General features: G+C 39.2%; 2 protein-coding genes across 4 annotated transcripts; both read left to right on the forward strand.

Annotated features, from left to right (window-relative positions):
• Window positions 1-1831: 1831 nt before the first annotated feature.
• On the forward strand, window positions 1832-8723 carry LOC112173174 (ABC transporter C family member 14). Of its 3 annotated transcripts, none has more exons than XM_024310755.2 (12): window positions 1832-2137; window positions 2635-4809; window positions 4917-5237; window positions 5354-5440; window positions 5525-6154; window positions 6271-6435; window positions 6618-6912; window positions 7014-7228; window positions 7341-7646; window positions 7746-7809; window positions 7891-8130; window positions 8231-8723. In XM_024310755.2, exons 2-12 carry the CDS (start codon window positions 2701-2703, stop codon window positions 8329-8331), a joined length of 4533 nt encoding a protein of 1510 aa, XP_024166523.1. In that variant the 5' UTR covers window positions 1832-2137; window positions 2635-2700; the 3' UTR covers window positions 8332-8723. The 3 variants fall into 3 exon arrangements, with proteins under 3 accessions (XP_024166523.1, XP_040363597.1, XP_024166522.1); XM_040507663.1 differs by having other exon boundaries at window positions 1832-2096; XM_024310754.2 differs by having other exon boundaries at window positions 1832-2079.
• A 616-nt stretch (window positions 8724-9339) lies between these two features.
• Window positions 9340-10988, forward strand: LOC112172702 (nucleolar protein 16). The gene is made up of 3 exons (XM_024310158.2): window positions 9340-9754; window positions 10526-10647; window positions 10738-10988. Exons 1-3 carry the CDS (start codon window positions 9424-9426, stop codon window positions 10852-10854), a joined length of 570 nt encoding a protein of 189 aa, XP_024165926.1. The 5' UTR covers window positions 9340-9423; the 3' UTR covers window positions 10855-10988.
• The last annotated feature ends 4056 nt before the right edge of the window (window positions 10989-15044 follow it).

Consider the following 15044-nt stretch of genomic DNA (forward strand, 5'->3'; position numbering starts at 1 on the left):
TTCTAATATATATTTCTCAATTTTTCACAATTGGTTGGACAAAAATATCATTAATATTGTGGCAAATAATTTTTTGTTAATGAAAAAAATTAACCAAGTGACTAAAGTGAATAACATAATTAAAGTTGAGTGATCAAAATGTCGAATAGGTAAAAGTTGAGTGACCATTTGTGATATTTTCCCTTAAGAAAAACTAACCACCTCCACTCGCTCCTTGCCTTTCTTGTCACACCACTCTCGTCTTAAATGCCGCTCCATGGCTCCATCTAAAAAGATCTACCACCAACTTATTCCGATTTAAGAGGGATATTATATCAAAAATACTTGAGATCCCAAATATCAATACCAAATGATGTGGCAGGTGCCATATCATCAAACTATTTTTAGCATGTATTTTTATATTTTATTTTTATTCTTTAAAATGGAAAGATCAATAATTAAAAGTTATTGTTGTTTAATTAGAAAAAATGATAATCAACAACAAAAGGAATGAAGAACCCTAAACGAACTCCTTAAATCATGGAGACTTTAACATGCAACTGTAGGAAAAGACCATCAACCAAAACAGAGTAAATAGAATAAAAAGTTGTGTATGGCTTAATTCATTAGTTCATTGGCAATTGAATAATGATCTATTATATACTGTTAGTGGTGGTGGGTTTCATCCTGCTGGAAATAGAGATATGTTGTGATGGAGTAAATGAGAAATGGTGACCATCAAATTTAATATGAATTCTCATATTGTTAGAGAGAGAAAGAAATAGTTGTACTATTATATATACAGTCTCCCAGATTTGATGTAATTTCTTTGCACTATTCTCTAGATTTCTTTGCTCTTTTGATTATGCAGATGTGGTTGTTTTGTTTGAGGAAGGGCGGTAGCAGATCTAGTTGTTTGGTGAATCACGTTCTTCTTTTTTGCTAATTAATTAGTTTTCTAGATAAAATCTATTAAATTTGCTGGAAATTATTAAATTGAGTCATGACACCAACTCATACGCCATGTCATTTAGTATTACTTTTTGGCATAATTTTTTGGTGTCTGTAGCACTATGTTACGTCAAAATTTTATTACATTTATGTTGAAATTTATTTTAAGTTGAGTATTCACTTTCTACTAGAATTGAAATTCTTGTATTTTACACATTCATATGATTGAGTCTTTGGTTTGAAATTAATTTTTGCGTATTATAAATGGAGAATAGAGAGACAAAAAGTACAAGAGGGATAGAAGTGAGTGTTTCATTATTGTTAGATCTCAAATTAGGGTTCACAGCATAAGAACATAATTAATGAGTATTTGTGTATGTGTGTGTATATATATATATATATATTTAAAAAAAAAAAAAAAAAGGATCAAAGTGTTTCACTCCTGCCCTATAACTCGAATTCATGACTTCGTAACTAGGTAGTAGGTGCTCTAACCACTGAGCTAACACCACTTTATATTTGTGTATATAACTGCATAAAAGCTTGCTCATTTAAGAGACAGTTTTTAAGAGATTGTGAAATATAAGTGAATATAATGACTGAAAATAAGTACAGTAGTCCCTTAAAACTATTGTTTTTAGGTGAGCAATCCTACAACTGTAATATTCATAACCCGATTTGAGGGAGTGCGTAAGTTCCGCACGCATTAACGGTGGAGGAGCCTGATTTGGACAGGTGAAAAAAGAGGGAAGAGCCAAGTTTTTACGAGAAAAGGGAACAATAATTAATAATAATGGTGCAATGGTCAAAGTGATTCAATACAGAAGACAGAAGAAACAAAAAAAATGTTGCGTCTATTCTCTGTACCTCTCTATCTTGAAATGCAGACTGCAATTACAATTTCTCCACGTCTTGTCAGCGAAAAAAAAAAAAAATTTCTCCACGTCTCTTCGCTCAAGCCATTTCATTCTGGTCCAGGAACTAGGACTACTTGTCTAGTATATAATTCCAGACACAGAGCTTGGCCACAGGACTTCATTCTTCAATCACATAAGCGCCTCTCTCTCTCTCTCTATGTTCTCTCTATCTGGGTTTCCTTGCAGCACCAACCAGTACTCACCAAGTGCCACATAATCACCTTCAACCCCAGTAAGCTTCAATCAGAGGTTTCTTTCATGGGTCCTCTGCTTTTTGAATGCCTTTCAGCGTTAAGTCTTCATTTCTGCTATTAATTATTATGAATTTTTGTTTTCTCTAACTGCTCTGCTGTTGTATGAATCTTTCTTTTCTTTAATCGCTCTGCAATTTCCTGCCCCTTTAGTCTCTCCCCGTAATGAAATATATCTTATTGGAAACAGTATTTTTGTCGGGTACTGGTCGTCTTTAGCAGCACAGTGAATTATAAATTATTGCAGTGAATCTTTGCAAAGATTGTTTTATTAAATATGTACCTTTTCATTGTTGTCTCTGTTTTTAATGACTTCTTGTTTGACAAGAACGGCGGAAAATTCAAATCCGCCCAATCACCGAAACTTGTTTGTTTTGCCATCATCAATTTCCTCCTCATTCTTTTTTCATTTGGTCAAACGGGACTCCTCGCTAGTTTCCTTCTATGATTTTCCTGATGCTTTCCTAGTGACGTCGAAGTTTTGAATTTGGTTGTTCTCTCAACACGTGTCTCTGAATTTCTGCTTCATTTTTCAGGGATATAAGAAGAAGATGTTATAAACTAAGCACCACAAAAGAGTGTAGCTTTGGCCTCGCAAGACGATGGCTGCTGGGTCTTGGATCACGTCCACCTCGTGTTCCTCGTCCGTGATTCAATCCCAAGACGACACCTCAGCTCCAGCCATCTTCCAATGGCTGAGATTCGTCTTCCTCTCCCCCTGTCCCCAGAGAGCTCTGTTATCCTCCATTGATCTCTTGTTCCTGCTCGCCCTCATCGCCTTCTCAGTCCAAAAGCTCTACTCGAGGTTCACCTCCCCCCGCGGCGGCGGCAGCTCGGAACTCGATAAGCCGTTGATAACAAACAGCAGAGCTCGCCGTCCCGGAACGACGCTCCGTTTCAAGCTCTCTCTGACTCTCAGCGTTTTCTTGACACTCTGTTACACCGTAGTGTGCATTTTCGTGTTTACAAGAGGAAGTCCTGACTTCCCATGGAAGATCATAGATGGGTTGTTTTGGCTGGTGCAAGCTATAACTCATGGACTCATTACGGTACTGGTGGCACATGAAAAGAGATTTGAAGCTGTCAAGCACCCGCTTTCGCTTCGTATTTACTGGGTGGCCAATTCCGTTGCGGTTTCTCTGTTTGCAGCTTCTGGAGTGATTCGTTTGGTTTACAGTGAAGGAGGTTTGAGATTGGATGATGTAGTTTCCATTGTGTCTTTTCCTTTATCGGCTGTTCTTGCTGTTGTTGCGGTTAGAGGATCCACTGGCATTAGAGTGATGAACAGAGAACAATCTAATGGAGGAGAAAACGGTGTGGAGACTAAATTGCATGAGCCCCTCTTGAGCAAATCCAATGTGACTGGTTTTGCTTCAGCTTCATTCATTAATAAAACCTTTTGGGTTTGGATGAATCCTCTGCTCAGTCAAGGGTACAAATCCCCCTTGAAGGTTGATGACGTTCCAACACTGGCTCCACAACACAGAGCCGAAAGAATGTCGGTGATTTTCGAATCCAATTGGCCTAAACCGGAGGAGAAGTCAGAGCATCCGGTTCGAACCACATTGCTCCGGTGCTTCTGGAAAGATATTGCTTTCACAGCTTCTCTTGCGGTGATCAGGCTGTGTGTCATGTATGTGGGGCCTGTGCTTATCCAGAGCTTTGTGGATTTCACTAATGGGAAACGAAGCTCGCCGTTTGAGGGATACTACCTTGTGTTGATTCTTCTGTGTGCCAAGTTCGTTGAGGTTTTGAGCACTCACCAGTTCAACTTCAACTCACAGAAACTCGGCATGCTCATAAGATCAACTCTCATAACTTCTCTGTACAGGAAGGGCTTGAGGCTGACCTGCTCGGCACGACAAGCTCATGGTGTTGGACAGATTGTGAATTACATGGCTGTGGATGCTCAGCAGCTCTCTGACATGATGCTGCAGCTTCATGCTATATGGATGATGCCGGTCCAGCTCACCATTGCTTTAATCCTGCTGTACAACAACCTCGGTGCAGCTACAATCACAGCAGTGATTGGAATCATGGGTGTGCTTGTGTTTGTGGTGTTTGGGACGAGAAGGAACAACAGGTTTCAGTTCAATCTGATGAAGCAAAGGGATTCGAGGATGAAGGCGACAAACGAGATGCTTAACTACATGAGGGTGATCAAGTTCCAGGCTTGGGAGGAACACTTCAACAAGAGGATTCAGACTTTTCGTCAGTCGGAGTTTAGCTGGCTGACCAAGTTCATGTACTCCATCTCGGCTAATGTTGTGCTCATGTGGTGCACTCCCATACTTATATCAACCCTCACATTTGCCACTGCCTTGTATTTGGGTGTCAAACTTGATGCTGGGACCGTGTTCACTACCACAACCATTTTCAAAATTCTGCAGGAGCCTATTAGGACATTCCCACAATCTATGATTTCAATTTCTCAAGCTATGATCTCGCTTGGGAGGTTGGACCGGTATATGAGTAGTAGGGAACTGGTGGAGGGTTCGGTTGAGAGAGAAGAAGGTTGTGATAGTAGTGTTGCTGTGGAGGTTAAGAATGGTGCATTTAGCTGGGATGATGAAAGTAATGAAGAGGTTTTGAAGAATATAAACTTGACTATCAACAAAGGTGAGCTAACCGCGATTGTTGGGACAGTAGGATCTGGAAAGTCTTCCCTGCTGGCCTCAATCCTTGGGGAGATGCACAAATTATCCGGAAAGGTATGCATCTTTCAATAGCTCTAGAAATGTCTAAGAAGCATTCTTAGAAAAAAAAATCTCAATTTAATCAAGTACTTGTTGAACTAAGAAGCATTCTTCAATGACAGGTAAAAGTTTGCGGGACAACTGCCTATGTGGCTCAAACATCATGGATTCAAAATGGGACAATTGAAGAAAACATCCTATTTGGTTCGCCAATGGACAGAGCGAGATACCAGGAAGTTATGAGGGTCTGTTGCTTGGAAAAGGACATGGAAATGATGGAGTATGGAGATCAAACTGAAATAGGAGAGCGCGGCATCAACCTAAGTGGTGGACAGAAACAAAGGATACAGCTTGCCAGGGCAGTATATCAGGACTGTGACATATATCTTCTTGATGATGTCTTCAGTGCTGTTGATGCTCATACCGGATCAGAAATATTCAAGGTAACATTACTAGAGATATTCTTATACATTTGTTCTGAGCCTGATGGTTACTAATTCTATTTGCATTGAACTGGTTCTTTGATCTCATCATTATCATGTATATGCTTCTTTTGCAGGAATGTGTACGGGGAGTACTTAAGAACAAGACCATTTTGCTCGTAACCCATCAAGTTGACTTCTTGCATAATGTTGATCTTATTATGGTAAGTAGTCAGAGCATTCTTTTGTCATATCTTTGCCTGTTAACTGCTTGACGAACTTTAATGTGAATTTACATGTATGTATAGGTCATGAGAGAAGGAATGATAGTACAAGCAGGAAAGTACAACGATTTGTTAAGCCTCGATTTCAAAGCACTTGTAGTTGCGCATGAAAGCTCCATGGAGCTTGTAGAAATGAGCACAGCTATGCCTGGTGAAAGTACTTCTCCCAAACCACAGATATCTCGGCAGTCCTCTTCAAAACATGGAGAAGCCAATGGCGAAAACAACTCTCAGCTGGTCGAACCCAAGTCCAAAGACGGAACATCTAAGCTCATCAAAGAAGAGGAGAAAGAATCAGGCAAAGTCAGCTTGCAGAATTACAAAATCTATTGCACAGAGGCTTTTGGATGGTGGGGTGTGGTGCTAGTGTTGTCTCTCTCTCTTTTGTGGCAAGGATCACTAATGGCTGGTGATTATTGGCTGGCCTATGAAACTTCAGCAAAGCGAGCATTGTCATTCGATCCTTCTGTGTTCATTACTGTCTATGCTATTATCGCAGCTGTTTCATTCTTCGTGGTATTGGTAAGAGCATTTTCTGTAACAATTGTGGGGCTTACAACAGCTCAAGTTTTCTTCAAGCAGATTCTTCACAGCATCCTTCATGCCCCCATGTCATTTTTCGATACTACACCTTCTGGAAGAATTTTGAGTAGGGTAAGAACTCACGACTATTCTCTTTTTAATCTAAATTCATGGTTTTTTTTTTTATCCATAGAAATCTAAATTCATGGTTTATAGTCTTGCTAATTTATGGATTTATTCCCCACCAGGCATCAACTGATCAGACGAATATCGACTTATTTCTTCCCTTCATTTTGGGCATTACCATTGCCATGTATATCACTGTGCTCAGTATCTTTATCGTCGTATGTCAAAACTCATGGCCAACAATCTTCTTACTCATACCACTTCTTTGGCTGAATATCTGGTACCGGGTATGTTCATTCATCTTATCCTCTTGTTAACATTATCAGTGTAAGAACAACGTAATGCAGACATAAGTGAATGCAAAAATGTCAAACTGGATGTCAAACCTTTTTATACTAATAAAAATATCTGCCAGTTGTGGTATGGCCTCAAATATATACTGATTACTTTTGTGCTGTTTTGATTTTAGGGTTACTATCTTGCATCATCTCGTGAATTAACTCGACTTGATTCAATCACAAAAGCGCCTGTTATCCATCATTTCTCAGAAAGCATATCTGGGGTTATGACAATCCGATCTTTCAGAAACCAGAACAAGTTTACCAAGGAAAATGTTAGGAGAGTGAATGCCAATTTGCGTATGGATTTCCACAATAACGGCTCCAATGAGTGGTTGGGATTCCGTCTAGAACTGCTTGGGAGCTTAATCCTCTGCATTTCCACTTTGTTCATGATCTTGCTGCCAAGCAGTATAGTAAAGCCAGGTACCAAAATCTTCCTGTTGTTTTTCTTGTGCCAACACTTGATAAGATTTTCCATATGAAGTACTTATTTTGACATAGCATCTTATTTCTATATGATGCAGAGAATATTGGCTTATCACTCTCCTATGGATTGTCCCTCAACGGTGTACTATTTTGGGCCATATATATGAGCTGCTTCGTAGAAAATAGGATGGTGTCAGTTGAGAGGATAAAGCAGTTTTGTAACATTCCATCAGAAGCAGCATGGAAGATAGTAGATCGTGCCCCTCCTACGAATTGGCCAACTCATGGCAATGTTGAGCTGAAAGACTTGCAGGTAAAAACACATTTACTTCTTTATATCTTCTACGATAGGCAAATGAGTGGTTTGGACGAATGCATACTGGCTTTGTTCCTTTTTAATGATGTTTTAATTTTGTGGTGAGCAGGTCAGATATCGTCCGAATACTCCCTTGGTTCTCAAAGGCATTAGTCTGAGCATTCATGGGGGTGAGAAGGTCGGTGTTGTTGGTCGAACGGGGAGTGGGAAATCCACTTTAATTCAGGTGTTCTTTAGGCTGGTGGAACCTTCAGCGGGAAAAATTATCATCGATGGCATCGACATATGCACGATAGGGCTTCATGATCTCCGGTCTAGCTTTGGGATCATTCCTCAAGAACCTGTCCTTTTTGAAGGAACTGTGAGAAGCAACATTGATCCAATCGGGGTGTATTCAGATGAAGAGATTTGGAAGGTAACTTGAAAAATGCTGTATGCTTATTATTTCATCATTCACTCTTTTAGCTAATAAAATTATATGCTTATTTTGAATCAATGTTATTTTTCCTTGTAGAGCTTGGAGCGCTGCCAACTTAAAGATGTTGTTGCTGCAAAACCCAAAAAACTCGATGCTTTAGGTATGTGACTCTCACTTAACAAATGATCCTAGCACTGTTAGTATTACGTACTGAACATTTCCATTGAATTGAACTCAATAGTGGCCGATGATGGAGATAATTGGAGCGTGGGGCAAAGACAGCTTCTTTGTTTGGGACGAGTTATGTTAAAGCGCAGCAGGCTGTTGTTCATGGATGAGGCCACGGCTTCAGTTGACTCACAGACGGATGCTGCGATACAAAAGATCATCAGAGAGGACTTTGCTGCATGTACAATCATCAGCATTGCTCACAGAATACCAACAGTGATGGACTGCAATAGAGTTTTAGTAGTAGATGCAGGTGAGTTTGATAAATCAGTGTCATGCTTGGCTTTGGTTTAGAAAGAAGGTTCTAAGTTCAAATTTTCTGACTGGTTCATGTGTTTCTGTTCTTCTAACAGGAAGGGCTAAAGAGTTTGACTCACCAACACACTTGCTCGAGAGGCCATCGCTGTTTGGGGCATTGGTTCAGGAGTATGCCAACCGCTCAGCAGGAATTTAAGCAACAAGAAACTGTGCATTTCTTTGGTTTCTCTATTGCCGATTCGGGTGGTTGCATTGATACTAATCTTGGCAAATTTTCAACATCACTGCCTGCATTGCTGCTGGAAGAATAACAATATTCGTTGACATATCAACATAAACAAGAAGAAAGTTCAAGTCAAGCCTGCCTACCTTAGACTTGTAGCTTACTAGCCAAGTAAAATGTAGTAGCACCTACGTTAGTGTATTTTGAGTAGAATGTATTTAGATTAGAAAAACATATATCATGTCCTGGACCTTCTGTTGTCTAGAATTATAAATCAAATGCTTCTAGGTAAGTGACAAGGACATCTCAGTTGTATTAGTGTACTGAACCTGAAATTTATGGATGCAGTCTTATGTTCTACCCAACTGGTTTTTCTGTTTGTTTCTGTTGTTTACATGACTTCCAAGCAATTGGAGTAACAATTTTGGCTTTTCTTGATTGCGGTGATGCTTAATGTATGAATTTTGAAAAAAGAATAAAAAGCCTTGGCTTCGTGTGGCGAATTTAACTTTGGGTGACGTGGAGCCTGTGTGGCCATGAGGCATGCACAAATGGGTAACTCGATACCATGATAAAGTAATCTAGGGTTCACATCCAAAACCAATTGGCAATGGATGGAGTGACCCAAACCTTTATAAACCCATAAACAAAGTTCCATTTTTCCCATGTGGGATGTGTATATTCTCAACACTAAATAGTAGTAGACACATTGCTAATTCTCACATTGCAATTTACAAATAAGTTTTCATTCACACGAAACATTTGATATATGAGATGTGACAAAATTCACAGATTCATACGGCAAATTTGTCATATTTCTATTGATAAATGACCACTGTTTTGTTTGTTTTTGTTCTATCAACGTAAAAAAGAACTTCGAACTTGAGACTTTCACCGTAACAAACAATAAAAAAAAAAAACAAAACAAAAAGGCATTAAACGCAGCGTTTCGAGGCAATAAAATCTAGGCAAGAGACGCAGGGTTTTGCAGCTACTCTAAACCCCAAAACACAAACCCTCATCATCAATCTGCCGCCAAACGCAGAGACTCACAGGGTTTGAGAGATGGGAGGGTCAAGAAGAAAGTACAAGCGGTCTCGTACCAAGGTCCGGGTGGCGCTGCCGAAGCGGAAGCCCAACGTGTTCAAGCCGGCCTTCTGTCTCCCTCCCAAGCTCCGCGCCTTGATCGACCAAGCAGAACCCGCTTCTCGCCCTAAGTGGGACCCCGAGGCCAGCGTCATCCAAAACTACAAGTCGTTCGGCGTCCTCTCCAACCCTAACTTGCTCAACGTCCGCTCTCACATCGTCGAAAGCGACTCTCTCCGGGCCCCTCCCGATCAGGCTGAGGCCGCCGAGCTCGACCCCAACGACGACGGTAGCGATCTCGAAGAAGACGGTTAGTTTACCTCACTGTGTAATTTGTTTGGAAATTACGAATTGGGAATTTGATTTTTGTTATTAAGTAGTTGAATGGTATGATCCATAGTTTGATGATAGCGAATGTTGAATAGTTGTAATTGAAGTTCGAATTGGTTTATTTTAGGATAAAGATTTCTGCTTGACGGATTTTTGAGTTTGAATTTGGCTTATAGAGCTAGACCCTCATTTCTTACGGTTCTTTCTCTCGGGAAAAGATGAGAGAAGTGGTCTTAACAGTTTGTTGGATTATTGGCTATTCAACAATGTCAAAAAGTATTAACAAAAATTAAAATGGGGAGACTGTAATATGAATTTTTTGCATGAAAGATAGATTCTTCTGTAAAATTGCAATCCTTTTTAGTTTCTGATCCATTTCTGCATGTAAGTTCATGTTGAAAACTTGGTTACTTAATTGGGTGGATAGGCGTTTTCTATAAGCTCAAAACTGTCGCTATGGTAAGGACGTCTTTAATTTAGGAAATATATTGAGTGGTAAACTTCTTTTAGGACATCCATTGGTACCGACATTGACCGATGTATAAAGAATCTTAGCATATAAGAACGTGTTGGCTGTTCTGGATTCTAAGAACCAAAATTTTCTGCATTCTGCCCTTGTAGACTGCTGCATTTGTTTGATAAGGGTTTACCAGTACTCTGAAGTCTCTGCTCATGTTGTGGAACTTGGCCTTTTCTATTCCTCTCTTCCCAAGTTGTGAAACTGATGATTGGTATTTGTGACTGCATGCAGATTTGAAAACTACTCTAGGAAAGAAACGGAGAGATGGGAGACCTGCATCGTTACTACCGTTAACCACCATCCAACGTGTTCATGTCAGTCGGCTTATTGAGAAATATGGAGATGACTATCAGGTGGGAATGGGATACAAGATTTCAAATTATTTGAAGTTCAAGTTGTGAAATAGCTTTTCTTATCCTTAACTTTGACTTGTGCATTTGCAGAGGATGTTCATGGATACAAAACTAAATGCAATGCAGCATTCTGTTGCAACTTTGGAGAAGTTATGCAGAAGGTATCACATGTATAAAGATAAAAATCCCCTGATATTGACGCGTTGAGAGAGGTTCTGTTTTGTACGATAAGTTGGTAGTCATTCAAAACCAAGATAATTTATCCTTTTCAGTATTTTGTATGATACTTATAAGAAAGACTAATCATTTGATTATATGAAACTTTGGTTCATTAGTGATGTCTTCCTTGCTTATTTGGAGTTGAACAGAATATAATAGCTCACTGATGTTTTCCTCGACTTTCTTTTAATGTAATAGTCTTGTTGAAAGTTCTAGGGAAATTTTATATGGGGAATGCAATTATGCAGGTTACCCTTATATGCGCTGTATCTGTAGGCAGGGCAGGATTATGGTCTTTTCTGCAATGTTATTGCAGAAATATGACAATAGTTTTATTTGGACCTATTCTTATTCCGGATGGAAGTGGAATGATCCTAATGCAAGTTGGTGTATAATGATGCATAGATGTAGTTTAATAATAATGTATTTAGTTTGTTGATGACTGTAAACCAGGGCACTGGATCTGCATTTCCAACGGTGTGGAGCTTTGCTCAGCTTCACATATTTTTCAGAACAGAAGTTTTATAAATGGATTAAAGGCCTGTTAGATAGAAATTATCTACTGACCACAAAAATTTGTTCTCTAAGATTGTTTTAAACTCTAAAACAAACACCGCTATATATGAATTAACAAGGAGTCACTACCTTAAAAAATGGAAATGAAATACCAAATACCAAAAAGTTCATCAAATTATTGTCATAAAAGTTGGGAATTGATAATGAAGCAGAGTTTATTTTTGTGTGTGTGTGTCTATATATATATATATATATACAGGGCCCTTCTAGTGAGGGATCCCTTTTTTTGGTCTTTTATAGGGATAGACATTATACCAACTTTTTTTATCATATTTTCAGATTTTAACCGTTCAGTTTTTAGGTCCTAATGTATAGATCACTTATGCAAATTTTCAGCCAATTTGATGATCGTTAAGGCATCCAAAACTGCAATTTACCATTATAAACACGAACGGTTCCGGTTCGACAAATTCGGTCCGTTCGTGTAAATTGCAGTTTTGGATGCCTTAACGATCACCAATTTGGCTGAAAATTTGCAGAAGTGATCTATACATTAGGACCTAAAAACTGAACGGTTAAGATGTGAAAATATGATCTAAAAGTTGGTCTAATGCCTATCCCTATAAAAAAAACCAAAAAAAGGGATCCCTTAGTGGAAGCCCTCTATATATATATATATAGACACACACACACACACAGGCTGGATTGAGAGCGAACGTCCGCAACCTAGAAAAAGTGCGGACGTCGCTCCTCCTGCATCGGGAAGGCGGCGATGGCAGCGCTGCAAGTGCCGGACGCACCCTCTGGACATCCTGGAAGGCCTAGAGCAAGCGGCGAAGGTGATTGGAAACTCAAAGGTGTCCGGCGAGCTCATGGAAGCCCATTGAGCTTGACGTCGAACCCTTTGTCGATGACTCCAGCCACTTCTAAACTGCTCCACGTCGTGGCCTGGTTCCATCCGGCGACAGAAATGCCGCCGTCACTGCTCAATCGAGGCCGTATGAGCGATGTCCGCACTTTTTCTGGGTTGCGGACGTCCTCTCTCGAACGGTTTTGTATATATATATATATATATATATATGTATGTACATGTATGTGTGTGTAGGATTTTTCTCAGGTGCGGACGTCTGTACCGAAATTTCAGTACGGATTTCCTGTTTTCACCCACTTTCCGATCATATATTTTGATCTTAACTGTTCAGTTTTTAGGCCCTAATATATAGATCATCTCTACAAAATTTCAGCCAATTTGGTGATCATTAAGGCCTCCAAAACTGCAACTTACACGAACGAACCGAATCTGTCGAACCGGAACCGTTCGTGTACATTGTTGTAATTTGTAGTTTTGGATGCCTTAACGATAACCAAATTGGCTGAAATTTTGCAGAGGTGATCTATACATTAGGACATAAAAACTGAATGGTTAAGATGTGAAAATGTGATCGGAAAGTAGGGGAAAACGGGAAATCCGTACCATCCGCACGGGACGGACGTCCGCACCGCAGCCGGACTGTGTATATATTTGTTACATAGAGGCTAAGATGCCAAAGAACAAACAAAACTAACAAGTAAGATCATTCTGCCATAACTGAACAGCAGGGGAAAATGCATATTGTAGAAGGTCTTCACCTTACAACGAGTCGCGATGTTTTGTTAATGATAACCATGAATTGTGATTTCTTTAGCTAGCCGCTTATCCATTGAGTCTCAATTGATCGATGTCAACACATAAGAAATTAGTTTTGACTAGTTTTATATCTTAAATTTATTTAGTTATGTATTAGGGTAGGCTCTAATAAGGACTTTAAAATGAGGACTTTCGAATCAATAGTTTGAGATGTGTGTTCGCTCAAAAATTGTCTCGGCCACATGTCATTGGGCTGAGGCCTTCTTTGGCTTACACGTGTCAATCTGGAGTGGTGACGTGTGCGCTGGAGTGCCAACTCACGACCGGTAGGCCAAGTGAGGTTTTGTTCTAGATTGTAGATTTTGCGCCGATCTGACTTCTGATAAGTTGATTGTCGGCCGAGGAAGGATCGATCTTGGCCGCGGGGTTCTCTCTGCCTTGAATGCAAGGACTTTAGCACAGATCGGCCTTACCTAGCCGCAATCTTCGTGCTATGTAACTTGGTGATTGAGGTGAAAGTGAAGTGATGATGATTCTTTTTGTGATTTTCTTTATGAGCGCAAGAATGTAAATAATGCAAAGTAGATGTGCAGCAAATAAAGATAAACAACAAGAATATAAACCGCGGGAAATAAAGTGCAGACAAAGTAAATAGCGAAAAGATAAATTGCATAAATGTAAAGAACAACAATGTAAAGTGCAGGAGAGATAAATACCGGAAAAGAAATCGATAAGATAAACACGTAAAAATTGATAAGTGTTGCTGAAATGTTGAAATGTATTGAGATAAAATTTGTGTAATCGCGTAGAACGTTTGGTCGAGGACCTCTAACAATGAATCCTATGATCCTTTTTATAGTGAAGCTAAACTACTGAATGAAGGAAAAGAAACAATTTCAGCCTTTACAGCTAAGACCGCATTGATTACAAATAGAACAGTATTCATGTTTGTGATATTTTTGACGTTAGCAATGATCGATTCTTTCATGAACAATCAATCAGGTCTTGTAACTGATGATTGGCAATAACACTTCTTGATGCTCATTCAAGTTAAATTTGACAAACTTCGGTAACGTTTCTCCTGACAATCAATCCTCTTTGATGATCATTCATTACGACGTGTGAGTCCGCGGTCATTTATTGCGGTTATTCATTACGACTTGTGGGTTCGCGGTCATTCATTACGCCTTATGATTCATTTGATCTCTCTCGATTTAATAACAGCTCTCTGCACACGTTATTTTCGGTCATAAATTTGACGATAAACATTTAATGTGCCGCGGCTAATTGGTCGCGGTCCTTCATTAAGCCTTGCAGGCCGGCCCACCTATCTGCTACATATGGACCTTGCCAAATATAGGTTCAAACAATGTGATATCAATTTTAGTTGAAATATTAATTCTACAACACATATGTCCTCCAACTGATGATTTAAAAGTCCTTACAAAGTGCTCATTTAAGGTCCTCATGAGAGCCTCATCCTTATGTACTATTAGTTTTTAGTAGTTTTATGTATAAGAAAACATAAAAATGGTGAATATTGGAGTCTTAAATCATAATAGGATCTTCTTGGGACTATCTCATTATAGAGAATAATCATTTATATATTTGTGTATGTACCCCTTCAATTGGTAAGATATCTTTTCAATTGTACCATTTAACTTTGGTCGTACCACTTCACTTTAACAAACCCAAAATATACAAACGCAAATCATACCTTTTGATTTGTTTATCAAAATTAATATTTTGAAAATTTATGAACATGTTCTTTGCAGTATTGCTAGTGAGATCTTTATCTATTGAACACCTAATGGTTTTAAGAGATTGGGAGACAATTTAACTAGTTTTCTCCAACATCTTAAATTCATGTAATTATAGTTCTCAAAAACTCATGGTCGCTGGCTTCACTCTCTAAAGAGACAATAACAGTATCGTAGTATATATCTGGCCCTCATGTGAGGAGACTGAAGTGAAATCATCTATTGTGTATGACTGTTATAATTGCATTGAAGTGAATTCATATATGTGGAATGCA

Source organism: Rosa chinensis, chromosome 6 (assembly GCF_002994745.2).
Source record: "Rosa chinensis cultivar Old Blush chromosome 6, RchiOBHm-V2, whole genome shotgun sequence".
Lineage (NCBI taxonomy): Eukaryota > Viridiplantae > Streptophyta > Magnoliopsida > Rosales > Rosaceae > Rosa > Rosa chinensis.